We start from the raw sequence: 14,025 nt of genomic DNA on the forward strand, positions 1-14,025 counted from the left end.
CATACAATATACCAGTATGTAACCATTAAAAACAATATAGAAAAATATCCAAGACAGAGGAAAAAATTTGTATATACATTGTTATTGAAAAAAGGTTACAAAACAGTATGTGTACTAAAAATACTGAATTGCATACCTCAGGGAGGTGAATTTTATGGTATGTGAACTATATTGCAATAAACCCTGTTGCTGTTGAGTCAATTCTGACTCGGCCTTCCTACAGGATGGAGTAGAATTGCCCTATAGGGTTTCAAATCTTTACGGATGCAGATGCCACCTCTTTCTCCTACAAAGTGGCTGGTGGCTTTAAACTCCTGACCTTTCAGTTAGCAGCCCAGCGTCTAGCCACGGTACCACAAAAAAACAAAGAAATAAACCTGTTGGTATCAAATCAATTCCAACTGCCCCATAGGTTTCCAAGGCTGCCATCTTTACAAAAGCAGACTGCCACATCTTTCTCCCCCGGGATGGCTGGTGGGTTCAAACCAGCGACCTTTCAGTTAGCAGCTGAGTGCTTAACCACTGTGCCACCAGGGCTCCTTATATCTCAATAAAGCTGTTTAAAAAGCCCCACAGTATGTAAATAACCTCATTTTTTTGTTTAAATATAATTATCTCTATATATACCCACCCATGAATCTATCTTAACCCCCTGAAAAATCACTGACCAAATGTTAAAAGTAAACATAGCTTCTGGGTGGTGGGATCATGGTGATTTTTTATTGTTCTTTTCAGCTTAAGTATATACTCTACAATGAACATATTTTTATAATAAAAAGCCTATTAAAAATAATTTTAAACACAAGTGTACCAAAAATTTTAATATATATTCCTATCTGCTTTTAAGTAAAAAATTATATAGACTCATGTAACTATATCAAGAACCTCATAACCTAGATGTTTTATCAACCTAAGATCTGCAGTAAAGTTTTAATTAATCTGTATTCCTTAAAAAAAAATCCCTGACAAATTTACATGCAAGCGTTTAACATGTTTCACATATGAATGCTTTCATCTTCTATTAAAATTCGCAGAAAAACCTTCACAGTTGTTGCCACTTTGAAAAAAACCTCTCTAAATTCCTATACAATGTTTTCCCACATAATAGTAAATATTTCATATTTAAAATGTTAATTATTCAAGGATTTTCAAATTGTTCTTATATTTCTATTGTTGATTAGTTCCCGAAACAAAAAATAAAGAGTAAAATCAAAAAGCATCAAACACTGCCAATCAGTAGTTGGAATTATAATGCTAAATTAAATCAGGTGCCACTGAGTTGATTATAACTCACGGTGACCCTATGTGTGTCAGAGGAGAACTATGCTCATAGGGTTTTCAATGGCTGACTTTTTGGAAATAGATTGCCAGGCCTTTCTTCCAAGGTGCCCCTGGGTAGACTAGAATCTCCAACCTTTTGCTTAGCTGACAAGCACATTAACCATTTCACACCACCCAGGGACTCCAATGCTAAATTAGGGAATTTGATTTCCTTTCACCTTTCAGATTTTGTAGAGTTATACTGACAGAAACAGTTAAGAATATCTTTATAAATAACTTCAGTAGAAGATCAAAATTGATGAAGACTACAGTTACATACCTGTCATGTAGAAGTCTTTTATTGTTAGCTGAGGGGGAACAAGCGGATCAGCAAGCAGTTGCTGATTTACTAGCTGCCAAAAAAAAAAAAAAGGAGTAAGGAATCAATGATAAGTAGAAAGAGAGTAGCAAAAGAAACCCGCGGGCATTAAAGGAAAGGAAATAATAAAAATTAGAGCAGAATTAAATGGAATAGAGAATAGAAAAACAATTTAAAGAGTTAACAAGACCAAAAGCTAGTTCTTTGAAAAGATCAACAAATTGATAAACCATTGGCCAAAATAACAAAGAAAAATATGAGAGGAAGCAAATAACCCAAATAAGAAATGAGATGGGTGATATCACAACAGACCCAACTGAAATTAAAAGAATCATAACAGAATACTACGAAAAACTGTACTTCAACAAATTTGAAAACTTCAAGGAAATGGACAAATTTCTAGAAACACACTACCTACCTAAACTGACACAAACAGAGGTAGAACAAGTAAATAAACCCATAACAAAAGAAGAGATTGAAAGGGTAATTAAAAAACACCCAACAACAACAACAACAAAAAGCCCTGGCCCTGACAGCTTCACTGGAGAATTCTACCAAACTTTCAGAGAAGAGTTAACACCACTACTACTAAGAGTATTTCAGAGCATAGGAAAGGATGGAATACTCCCAAACTCATTCTATGAAGCCAGCATAACCCTGATACAAAAACCTGGTAAAGACATCACAAAAAAGGAAATTACAGACCAATATCCCTTATAGCATGGATGCAAAAATCCTCAACAAAATTCTAGCCAATAGAATCCAACAATGTATCAAAAAAATAATTCACCATGACCAAGGAGGATTCATACCAGGTATGCAGGGATGGTTCAACATTAGAAAAACAATTAATGTAATCCACCACATAAATAAAACAAAAGACAAGAATCACATGATTTTATCAACTGATGCACAAAAGGCATTTGATAAAGTTCAACACCCATTCGTGATAAAAACTATCAGCAAAATAGGAATACAAGGGAAATTTCTCAATATAATAAAGGGCATCTATACAAAGCCAACAGCCAAATTCATCCTAAATGGACAGAGTCTGAAGACATTCCCCTTGAAAATGGGAACCAGACAAGGATGCCCTTTATCACCAATCTTATTCAACATTATGCTGGAAGTCCTAGCCAGAGCAATTAGGCTAGAAAAAGAAAGAATATCCAAATTGGTAAGGAAGAAATAAAAGTATCCTTATTTGCAGATCATATGATCTTGTACACAGAAAACCCCAAATAATCCATAAGAAAACTACTCAAACAGAAGATTTCAGCAAAGCATCAAGATACAAGACAAACATACAAAAATCAAGTGGATTCCTCTACACCAACAAAAAGAACTTCAAAGAGGAAATCACCAAATCAATACCATTTACAATAGCTCCCAAGAAAATAAAATACTTAGAGATAAATGTAAGCAGAGATGTAAAATATCTGTACAAAAAAAAAAAAAACAACATAATACACTACTGCAAGAAACCACAAGAGACCTACATAAGCAGAAAAACTTACCTTGCTCATAGATAGAAAGACTCAATATTGTGAAAATGTCTATCCTACCCAAAGCAATCTATAGATACAATGCAATCTTGATCCAAATTCCAATGACATTTTTTAATGGGATGGAGAAACAAATCACCAATTTCATATGGAAAGGGAAGAGGCCCCAGATAAGTAAAGCACTACTGAAGAAAATGGACAAAGTAGGAGGCCTCACACTACCTGATTTTAGAACCTATTATAGCGCCATGGTAGTCAAAACAGCCTGGTACTAGATACATAGACCAATGGAACATAATTGAGAATCCAGATGTAAATTCAACCACCTATGAGCAGCTGATATCTGACAAAGGCCCAAAGTCCGTTAAATGGGGAAAAGACAATCTCTTTAACAAATGGTGCTGCATAACTGGATATCCACCTATAAAAAATGAAACAAGACCATACACCTCACACCATGCACAAAAACTAACTCAAAATGGATCAAAGGCCTAGATATAAAATCTAAAACAATAAACATCATGGAGGAAAAAACAGGGATGCTAGGAGCCCTAACACATGGCATAAGCAAAATACAAAAATACACAAACACCAGAGGAGAAACTAGATAAGTGGGAGCTCCTAAAAATCAAACACTTATGCTCATCAAAAGATTTCACCAAAAGAGTAAAAAGACAACCTATGGACTGGGAAAAAATTTTGGGCTACAACGTATCTGATCAGGGTCTCATCTCTAAAATCTACAAGATACTACAAAACTCAACCACAAAAAGACAAATAACCCAATTAAAAAATGGGCAAAGGATATGAACAGGCACTTCACCAAAAAAGACATTCAGGCAGCTAACAGATACACGAGGAAATGCTCACAATCATTAGCCATTAGAGAAATACAAATCAAAACTATAATGAGATACCATCTCACCCCAACAAGGCTAGCATTAATCTAACAAACACAAAATAATATGTGTTGGAGCAACTGTGGAGAAAATGGAACACTTAAGACAGCTGGTGGGAATGTAAAATGGTATAACCACTTTGGAAATCTGGCGCTTCCTTAAAAAGCTAGAAATAGAAGTACCATATGATCCAGCAATCTCACTCCTTGGAATATATCCTAGAGAAATAAGAGCCCTGACATGAATAGATATAAGCACACCCATGTTTACTGCAGCACTGTTAACAATAGCAAAAAGATGCAAACAACCTAGGTGCCCATCAGCAGATGAATGGATAAACAAATTATGGTACAAACACAATGGAATACTATGTAACGATAAAGAACAATGATGAATCCACAAAACATCCCACAACACGGATGAATCTGGAAGGCATTATGCTGAGTGAAATCAGTCAATCCTAAAAGGACAAATATTGTATGAGACCACTACTATAAGAACTCAAGAAAAGGTTTAAACACAGAAGATAACATTCTTTGATGATTACAAGGGTGGGGAGGGAGGGAGAGGGGAATTCACTAACGAGACAGTAGACAAGAATTAACTTAGGTGAAGGGAAGGACAACACACAGTACAGAAGAAGTCAGCACCACTGGATTAACCAAAAGCTAGGAAGTTTCCTGAATACAACCAAACACTTCCAGAGACAGTGTAGCAGGGGCAGGGGTCTGGGAACCATGGTTTCGAAGAACATCTAGGTCAACTGGCATAACAAAGTTTGTTATGAAAATGTTCTGCATCCCACTTTGGTGAGTGGTGTCTGGGGTCTTAAAAGCTAGTCAGCGGCCATCTAAGATGCATCAATTGGTCCCAACCTACCTGGAGCAAAAATAATAAAGAACACCAAAGACACATGGAAAATATTAGCCCAAGAGACAAAAGGGGCCCCATAAACCAGAGACTCCAACAGCCTGAGACCAGAAGAACTAGATGGTGCCTGGCTACTACCAATGACTGTCCTGACAGTGAACACAACAGAGAGTCCCTGACGGAGCAAGAGAAAAGTAGGGCGCAGAACTCAAATTCTTGTAAAAAGACCAGGCTTAATGGTTTGAAACTGGAGGAACCCCAGAAGACATGGCCCCCAGACTCTCTGTTAACCCAGAACTAAAACCATTCCTGAAGCCAACTCTTCAGACAAAGAATAGACTGAACTATAAGACATATATGATACTCGTGAAAAGTATGCTTCTTAGTTCAAGTAGGTACAGGAGACTAAATGGGCATCTCCCGTCCGGAGGCGAGACGAGAAGGCAGAAAGGGATAGGAGCTGGCTGAATGGACATGGGAATCTGGGTGGAATGGAGGAACGTACAGTTACATTATAGGGATAGCAACTATGGTCACATAACATGTGTGTATGAATTTTTATATGAGAAACTAACCTGAGCTATAAATTTTCACCTAAAGCATAAAAAAATTAAAAAACCAACGATAGTGGCAAAAATGAGTACTATTATATTAGTGGATATATCATTATGAAAACTGCATAAAGTCAAGTTTTTACTACCTTTGAGAGCTCACTTGCTTGCTGGAAGTAGTTGGCTCCTTCAACATCATCATATCGAACAAGATTAGGAGAAACTTCTTCCAATCTGTTCCTCACTTGATCCAGAGTATCATACGGAAGAGTTACACCAGCAATCTACAATGTATTAGGTCCCCAAAAATGACATAAAGCCTTAATTCTTTAAGTATTCAAATGATATACAGTGGAACTATGGTGAAATAATGCAGTATCTCTGAAAATTTACTGGTGTCCATTAACCACCACACATCTATTAATCAAGCAGTTACGTCAGAAACACAATTGTCAAAATTTCTATTAACTCATAGATAGCTGTCAGTACCTCAGTATCAGTAATTTATCTTTAGAAAATACTCATTATGAAATAATGCTATGCTAACTTTGCTTCTGTAACCTATCAGTAATCATATACAAGGTCTACAGATGACAATTTTAAATCTCATGATGCTTATTTTTATACCAAAAAGAACTAAAAGAAACTTTTTAAAGCAAAAGACAAGTCAACGATAAAAATACTAATTTCAAATTCTCATTTTTTGAACATATTTTCCTATAGAGATTATTCAAATCACTTCTTACGTATCAAACTGGCATCTTCTTGAACTGTGACAATTATGTTAATAAATTAACATGTCAAAAACCCTGTTAGCATCACTAAGCAATGCCTCAAAAACAGTACCTCAGATAGTGCTCTTATAATTTTCCAGTCTTCTCTTGCCAAACCAGGTGGTGTCACAGCTACATTAGTCTGCTGAGCTCTGCCCTCGGTATTGACGTAAGTAGCAGACTTCTCTGTGTAAGCAGCTCCTGGGAGAATAACATCAGCTATAGGAGCTCCGACATCACCATGATGTCCTGTGAGGAGTGGAAAATGGCAAACCACATTTTAATAAAAAATTGATTAGTGATTTTATATAAAGATGGTATACACCCCTTTTTAATCCTATTTTTAAAATTGTAACCATATTTTTATGGTTACTATGAGTCGGACTCGACTCGACGGCAATAGGTTAACCATATTTCTAAAATTAAAACTACAGTATTGAAGTATTTGGAGTGAAAATTAAAGCCCATCTCACCTCCAATTCAATTCCCTTCCCAAAGAGAATCACTGTCAAAGAGTTTGGTATGTATCTTCTAAACTTTTACGTAAATACATTAAGTATGTACATAATATTACAGACATATATAATGGGCAGTTAGGTATATTATTTCTCTTGATGCTTACAAAGTAGAAATGCTCACATGTACCATTTAGTGAAATTTGGTGGAAGAATGCAAAGTGTAAAACAGGATCAAGATAGTAATAAAGCTGAAAAAGGCATAGACAGGAAATTATAGATAGTAGTACTCTGAAAGACTACCACCTATTAATAGTTTAACAAAACTATTACAAGTAAAAGTTATAAAAAAAGAAACAAGAGCTTTAGAAACAGTCTTTAGTCAAGTAAGAATTAAGTTATTGAACAATATATAAAGTTTGGTATCATTTGTGTGCATATTTATTGTTATGTATTTATGGCAAATGTATGAAGTATGCGTATTAAAACTATCATCAATGATTTTCTCTGGAAAGCACTAAAAAGCAGGATTTTAGTTCATGCATTTTTATTTAACTTTACCAAATGACAGATACCAAATATTGTATAAATGCTTTTTATATGCCATGGCAGGAAAACACCTATTATAAATTTATAATGTTTATGTGTGAAATAAAGAAAATGAGTCAAACACAAAAAGCCAAAGGAGTATTATGCTTAAATATGGTTCATTAAATGTCATGCAGCACATGATGAAATTTTCTTAGGCTGAAACTTAAAATGTTCTATGGTTTCCAGAGTTTCCTAAAAGGTTCTGTTGTAGAAAAGCTAAAATCCTAAAGAGACAAAGTGAAACTAACATCACTTATCTGTCATTTTCTCCCAAGATAATGCTAATTTGGATTTGTTTTCTTAAGCTCTAAATTTTGCCATATAGAAATAATCTGATTTTCTTCTAGAATTTAAGTGATTTTTTTTACCTTTTTAAAATATGTTTACATAAAACTGCTTTTCCTGATTGTATAAAAACATTAAACATTCTTTGAAAAGTTGAATTTTAACACCTATATAATACTCCATTGTATAAATAACCATAATTTGACCATTACTATCAGTGGGCATTTAAGTAGCTTCTAATTTTGTCATTAAATAACATCAGGTAATAATTCTTCATAGCAATACCCACTATGTAGTTAATAAAACCTAAAATTTAGTTAAAGAAAAATGTTTTGGTAATTCCTGAATGGAAAATATCTGGTCCACTAAGTATACTGCAGAACAGTTTTCCAATATACATGATGTACTAGTCTCTTCTGTTTGGAGTGTTACAGGTGGTTCTTACCTTGATAAATAATGAAACAATCCTTTGGCAAATCCTGTCGAGTGATACAACCTCCATCTGCTCCTAGGAGAAACAGCACTTTGGGAGGGTTCTTTCGAACTGCTTCCACCCCAGGTTTATAGCCAAGGTCCAAAGCAGCTACCTGGCTTGCAATCCTGTACAGCAATTATGGAATTTTAGCATAGTTGCAGTGTTTTCAATATAAAAACATAAATGGGATTCTTAGAATGATACCTAGCCTATTTTCCATTTAATGCTATCAAAGACTTTCACTCTCTTTTCTTACCCACTTAAAATTGATGTCAGAATCAGTAGTAGCAGGTCTTTTATTGTTTTGAGAATGCTGAACCAAGATCTAAGATGTTTAGGCTACTGTCTCATCATAATATAATATTTAACACAATAATTCTTGAAACTTTAAGCCAACTGCTATTGTCTTAAGATGACTCTCATTCAACACAATAAGATAAAACACATACAATATTCATTAGAGAAAAATCAGATAATTTTGAAAACCAAAATTGGGCAAGAAATTTAAATATAAATAACATAATAATTCAAAGAAAGCTATAGTTAGTACACTGGTGTACATCCTTACACATTTTTTTTTCTATGAATATATATTATCTTAAGCAAAAAAACAATCTTTTAAGGAAAAGGTCTGAAATAACTATACTTTGGACGTCAGAGTTTTTTGGTCTAGTCTGCTAGCATCATCTTTCCAGTAAGTGACAAGCCATTCTAAGCCCATACTGTGTACAAAGCTAGCTGGTCTTGTACCTATTTAAGCGAGGACGGAGGGTCAAAGCAACTCCTACTCCCCTACGAGATGCTGCTGCTCTCAAACTCTCTCTCTAGTTACTTACTGGGAGTGAAAAGGAATGGTTGGGCTGAATCACCCCTGCTATGATTTGTTCAGATTGACACACAGGTCTGTTTTGCTTTTCCCAAAAATATATTTTCCTGATATATGACCAATGGACTAAACCCTTTTAAGAGCAATGGCTTCATATAGAGAAGATAATGAAAAAGCTTGCAAGACTGCCTTTTCTTTCATCCAGTGACAGGTTAAATCAGTTTTCTCATAAAAAAAGAAATATAGCAAGAAGTTGACTGTAAAAAAAAAAAAAAAAAAAACTAACAAAGGATGGAGGACTAAGCAAACGGAAAGGGGCAGACAATTATGTTTTTCATAAGTATTTATTATAATGAAGATAAGAATTACACACTAACCAAGTAGGATTTTTCCCAGGAATGCATGGTTGCTTTAACCTCTGAAAAATCAATGCAATATGCCATATCAATAGAATAGAGGATAAAAACAAACCACGTGATCATCTCATTAGATGCAAAAAATACCTTGGACAAATCCAACACCCTTTCATGAAGAAACACTAACAAACTAGGAATACAAGGGAACTTCTTGGACTTGAGAAAGGCCATCTATGAAAAACCCACACCTAACGCCAAATGCTTTCCTCCTAAAATCAGGAGCAAGACAAGGATCTCTACTCTTACCACTTCTATTCAACACTATACTGAAGATTCTTCTAAACAGGGCAATTTGGCAAGAAAAAGCGGTAAAAGGCACTCACATTAGAAAGAAAGAAGTAAAACTATCTATCTGTACCGGCAAGATCTTTATTGCAATTTCCAAACCATCTGTGCCACCTAGCACACTGGTTGATAAAGATTTTTAAGCATTCACTTTCTCTTCAACACTCAGTGTTATTTTACATATTTTTAATATTATTTATTATCTTGGGTCCTCAAGAGAGTAAAAAAAGATTTGTTTCACATATGCAATTACAGTGATACTGCTTACAAATCTAAAAACAGGGTATCAGGAGCACATACAAAATTACTTGAATTTTAGTATTAAAAAATTACTCAACAAACCTGTGAAGAATATTCATAACTTTCCAATCACCAGCAACACCACTGCTTGTCCGAATCTTTTGTGCAATGCTGGAAACAGCCGCAAGGATTGCAGCACCGTCATTTCTCTGAAGTGCAGAACTCCCTAAAACCACCATTGGTTTTTTAGCTTCCTTTAGGACCTATTGAAAAAAAAAAAAAAAAAAAGGATTTTCACTTAGAAATATTACAAGTAAAATAAACCTAATCAAATTTATATTTATAGTATACCCCAAATTTTAGGTCTAACATGAACATGTCTTTGATTTGCTAGTCAACATACAGTCATACAGAGAACCAGATTTAGTATCATTTTAATCAAAAAACATCTTGCCAATGCTACTGTGAAATGGCTGAATGAGTATCATACAGAATATATTTTTTAAAAAGTACTGAGAAATACTACCCAAATATCCTTTGGTCAGAAAGACTATAGGCAGGTCACAGAAAAACTGGGAATGTCCCTACAGAGACTCGGATGGTACTGAAGAATGGGAGACACCGTGCTGACGTACCACGCCTACTGTCTCCTATCTATGTGCCCACCACCCCCAGACAAAGAGGAGGAAGCAGGGGAAGCAATAATCACTAAATCACAATGCAGAGGACCTCTAACTTTAAGAGTTTGCTCAAAACCATAGTAAATTTCTGAATGCCAAAAATTAAGGGGAATGCATCCCAAGAGCAAAGGAGTGAAGGGCGGTCAAAATAACAAATAAGAAGCAAAGCCATAGACATAGTTCATTCTCCTGCCCATCCCCTATATTATTCTCCAATAGCTGCCCCCCAAAATGAATCATAATAAAAAAAAAGAATCAGCATGAAGAATTATGCGTAGATATTACAAAAAAAAAAAAAAAAACACAGGAAAAAGAATGAAAGGAACATTAAAGGGAGGAGGACATTCGTCACAAGAGTTTCCCAAGGAAATGTGAAGAGTTCAGAAAAAGTCTTCAAAAGCCTCAAAGAAAATGAAAACACACACTTTCTCACTTAAAAAAAAAGTTAAGTGATACAATAGATAGTATTAAAAAAAAAAAGGAGATTCTGATCACAGAATTCAGGAAAACAGCTCGAAGAGAAACCAATGATAAGAGATGAGTACCATTCTAGAAGCAATACAACACAAAATAAAACATTATTTGAAATACTGGGCAAGAAGTATAAAAAAGAAAATATAGGCTATAGGAAATTACACAAAACTGGATGTAACAAGAGAACAAATGAAAAATGATTAGCAATGACAGATACAAAAGATAGAGAAATCAATTATCTGCATGGGTAAGAGTTATTAACAAAGAGAACAGAACTAACGGAACAAAAAACATTTAAATCTATGACAGAAGAAAAATGTTCTTTAAGAATGCTGGTCAAGTTCTGGGGGATAGAGATGGGAACTAAAAAGAAGAGAAGGGTTTTTACTGAAAACCTTTTTATACTTTCAAACTTTTAATTATGAGTGTTTTTCTGTTCAAAACAAAGAAACAAACTAAGGAGTTGGACTTAGCAACTTTGTCCTTTTGGCCCTTAGTGTTTCTTTTTCCCTGGAATGTAGCCCTGAAGCTGTAAGTGAAGCAACTGTTTTTCAACTATGCAAGTGAAGCAAGCGTCTTGGAACTATGAGGAGGTGCATGAACGCGCACACAATGTTCCCTCACACACAGAAACATCCACAGGTACACACACATGAGCAAGTAAATACACTGAAAAACAAAGGAGGCAGGCTCCTCCTTGAATGTATGCTTGGACAACTGTATCACCTTCAACTGCCAACCTCTAGATTCCTTGTTATGTGAGAAACAGACACACCTCACTTTTTCAACAATCACCACAAAAAATTAAGATCCTAAAACAAAGACAATCCTGAACCTTCGGACTGAAAGGTACAGACTGAAAAGCTCCCTTAGAAAAGAGAAAACCACATTAACAGATTCAGATGAAGCTGCTAAATTTCAATGATAAAGAATCAAAGATGAAGTATCTAGACAGGAAAAAAATGAAAATGGGGTGGTGTGATTTCATGGAAATAAACAATGACTTCAGCCTTCTCCACAGTAACACAAAGCAGTAAAAGCAGTGTCTGTCTACAAAGTTCAAAGAGGACAAAAAGTTGACCCTAGAATTTTATATCCTGCTAGTCTATCTCTTCAGTAATAAAAATGTTCAGTAACAGACATGTTAAATTAGGCAAGAACTCAAGGAATAGAGCACCTATGTGCCCTTCTTGTAAATATAACCTGTAAACAATAAACTCTAGTCAACAACAAAATGAATATAAATAAAGAACTTGGTAACGAAAAAGTCATTCAGAAATTTAGGAATAATTACTTTTGCAGTAAAGAAAGATTTAATTGAAGTTTGAAGTTCAGTTCTTTCACTTTTACTTCAATTTCTATTAATTTCAAGTAAAATTAAACCCCGGTAAATAAAAATAGTCTGTACTATATGATCTCATTTTTGTTTCCTTGCCTATCTACCATTCACCTTGCTCTTTATGTGAATCAAGAGATGATTATAATGTTTCCTCAATAATTGTTTTGAGGCAGTAGGATTTTGGGGAAAATTTACTTTTTTACCATTGTGCTTTAGATTCTTATTAAACAATACACATGCTGCTTTGTGAAAATGGTTGCCAACCTCACAACGTGTCAACGCCATCCTCTTCTCGACCTTGGGTTCCCCGTTTCTACTCATCCAGCTTTCCTGTCCCCTAAAATTTACTTTCTTTCACGTTATTTCTGTATTGCTATAATTTTTAGCAATAATCACGGTTATTACAAAAACAATAAAAAAATTAAAAAATAAAAGTAACTGAAAATCAACAAGATTAGATACATTTAACTTGAGAGCACCTGGCTGAAGGGATGCTCATCTGAAGCAACGTCTTGAAGAACTTGGGGAGAGTCTCCCAGGTGGTCATATCTGTACGTCAGATCCACTGGGCTGCCTATGAGGGCCACTTTTAAGTCATTATGAAGCCAGCTGAAATAAAAGCAACAAAGTCTGTGGAGCTAAATAGCTAAGTTAGCAGTTACTGATCTCACGAGGCCAAGTGCTACATCTATTTACTATTACGAAATGTTAAAAGCACAAAAGCACTCACAGAAGATTTAATCCTGTGTATTGTGTACCTTTCAAAATAAAAAAAAAACCACCAAATCGATTGTTGATTTTAATTCACAGATGATGCCCTTTCGAAATAAAGTGTTGCAAAAATACATGCCAAGGCAATTCAATCAATTAACTTGCTTTAGGACGCCAACTACAAGCCAGTTACAAACAAAGACTTCAATTACGGAATAAATGATCCATAGATCTTATTCTGTAAAATTTATGAGAGTATCAATATCTGTTAATTATCCATTAAGGCTATTCAAACAGTTCCTGAAAATAAACTACATCATCCATGTTTGTTCTCTATGACAGAGAGCTGTTGATCCACCTCCTCCAAAAACAGTTAAAAGTGTGGGAACCATATATTCTAGTTTATCTAGTTTATATCTGTTATCCTAAAGTAATTAGTAACTCCCCCTTTCACTCTCATGTGTCCCAGTTTGGATACCAAATTATAATGTCACCCTATTCATAAGTCATTAAGGTATAAACAAAAAAAGATGGAGAGGCATTCTACAAAATAATCGGCTTATATTCTTCAAAAAATGTCAAAAAAAAAAAAGGGGATTCAAGGGACTCATGAAACTGACTGCAATGCAGGACTCCAGATGAGAGCTTACACAGGAAAAAAAAAACTGCTATAAGAGAAGTTATGGGAAAATTGGTGAAATGTGAATATAAACTATGGATTAGATAATAATATCTCAATACCAAATTTCTTGATTATATAAGACAATGCCCTTGTTTTTAGAAAATCCATACTGCTATGTATTTAGGTATTAATGGGCATGTCTGCAACTGACTCTCAAAGTATTCAGAATATTATATACACAAATGTATGCAAACACACACAAAGTAACTAAGCAAATGTGGCAAAATGTTAATTGATGATACTGAGTAAAAGGTATACAAAGAACATTTCAAGCTATTCTTTTGTAAGTTTTTGAAGTAGTTCAAAAGAAAAATATAATAAAATAAATA

The 14,025-nt window shown here is 34.7% G+C and overlaps 1 protein-coding gene across 2 annotated transcripts in view; it reads right to left on the bottom strand.

The window, feature by feature from the left end:
* NDUFS1 (NADH:ubiquinone oxidoreductase core subunit S1) overlaps window positions 1-14,025 on the bottom strand; it is a 37,987-nt gene that overhangs the window by 3,353 nt on the left and 20,609 nt on the right. For both annotated transcript variants that reach the window (XM_049887949.1, XM_049887950.1), the window contains 6 exons: window positions 12,783-12,912; window positions 9,913-10,073; window positions 8,014-8,168; window positions 6,311-6,486; window positions 5,614-5,748; window positions 1,601-1,673 (listed from right to left, as the gene is read on the bottom strand). In XM_049887949.1, the coding sequence (XP_049743906.1) occupies window positions 1,601-1,673; window positions 5,614-5,748; window positions 6,311-6,486; window positions 8,014-8,168; window positions 9,913-10,073; window positions 12,783-12,912 (830 nt within the window). The remainder of the gene's footprint in view (window positions 1-1,600; window positions 1,674-5,613; window positions 5,749-6,310; window positions 6,487-8,013; window positions 8,169-9,912; window positions 10,074-12,782; window positions 12,913-14,025) is intronic.

The sequence above is a fragment of the Elephas maximus genome, chromosome 6 (assembly GCF_024166365.1).
Source record: "Elephas maximus indicus isolate mEleMax1 chromosome 6, mEleMax1 primary haplotype, whole genome shotgun sequence".
NCBI lineage: Eukaryota > Metazoa > Chordata > Mammalia > Proboscidea > Elephantidae > Elephas > Elephas maximus.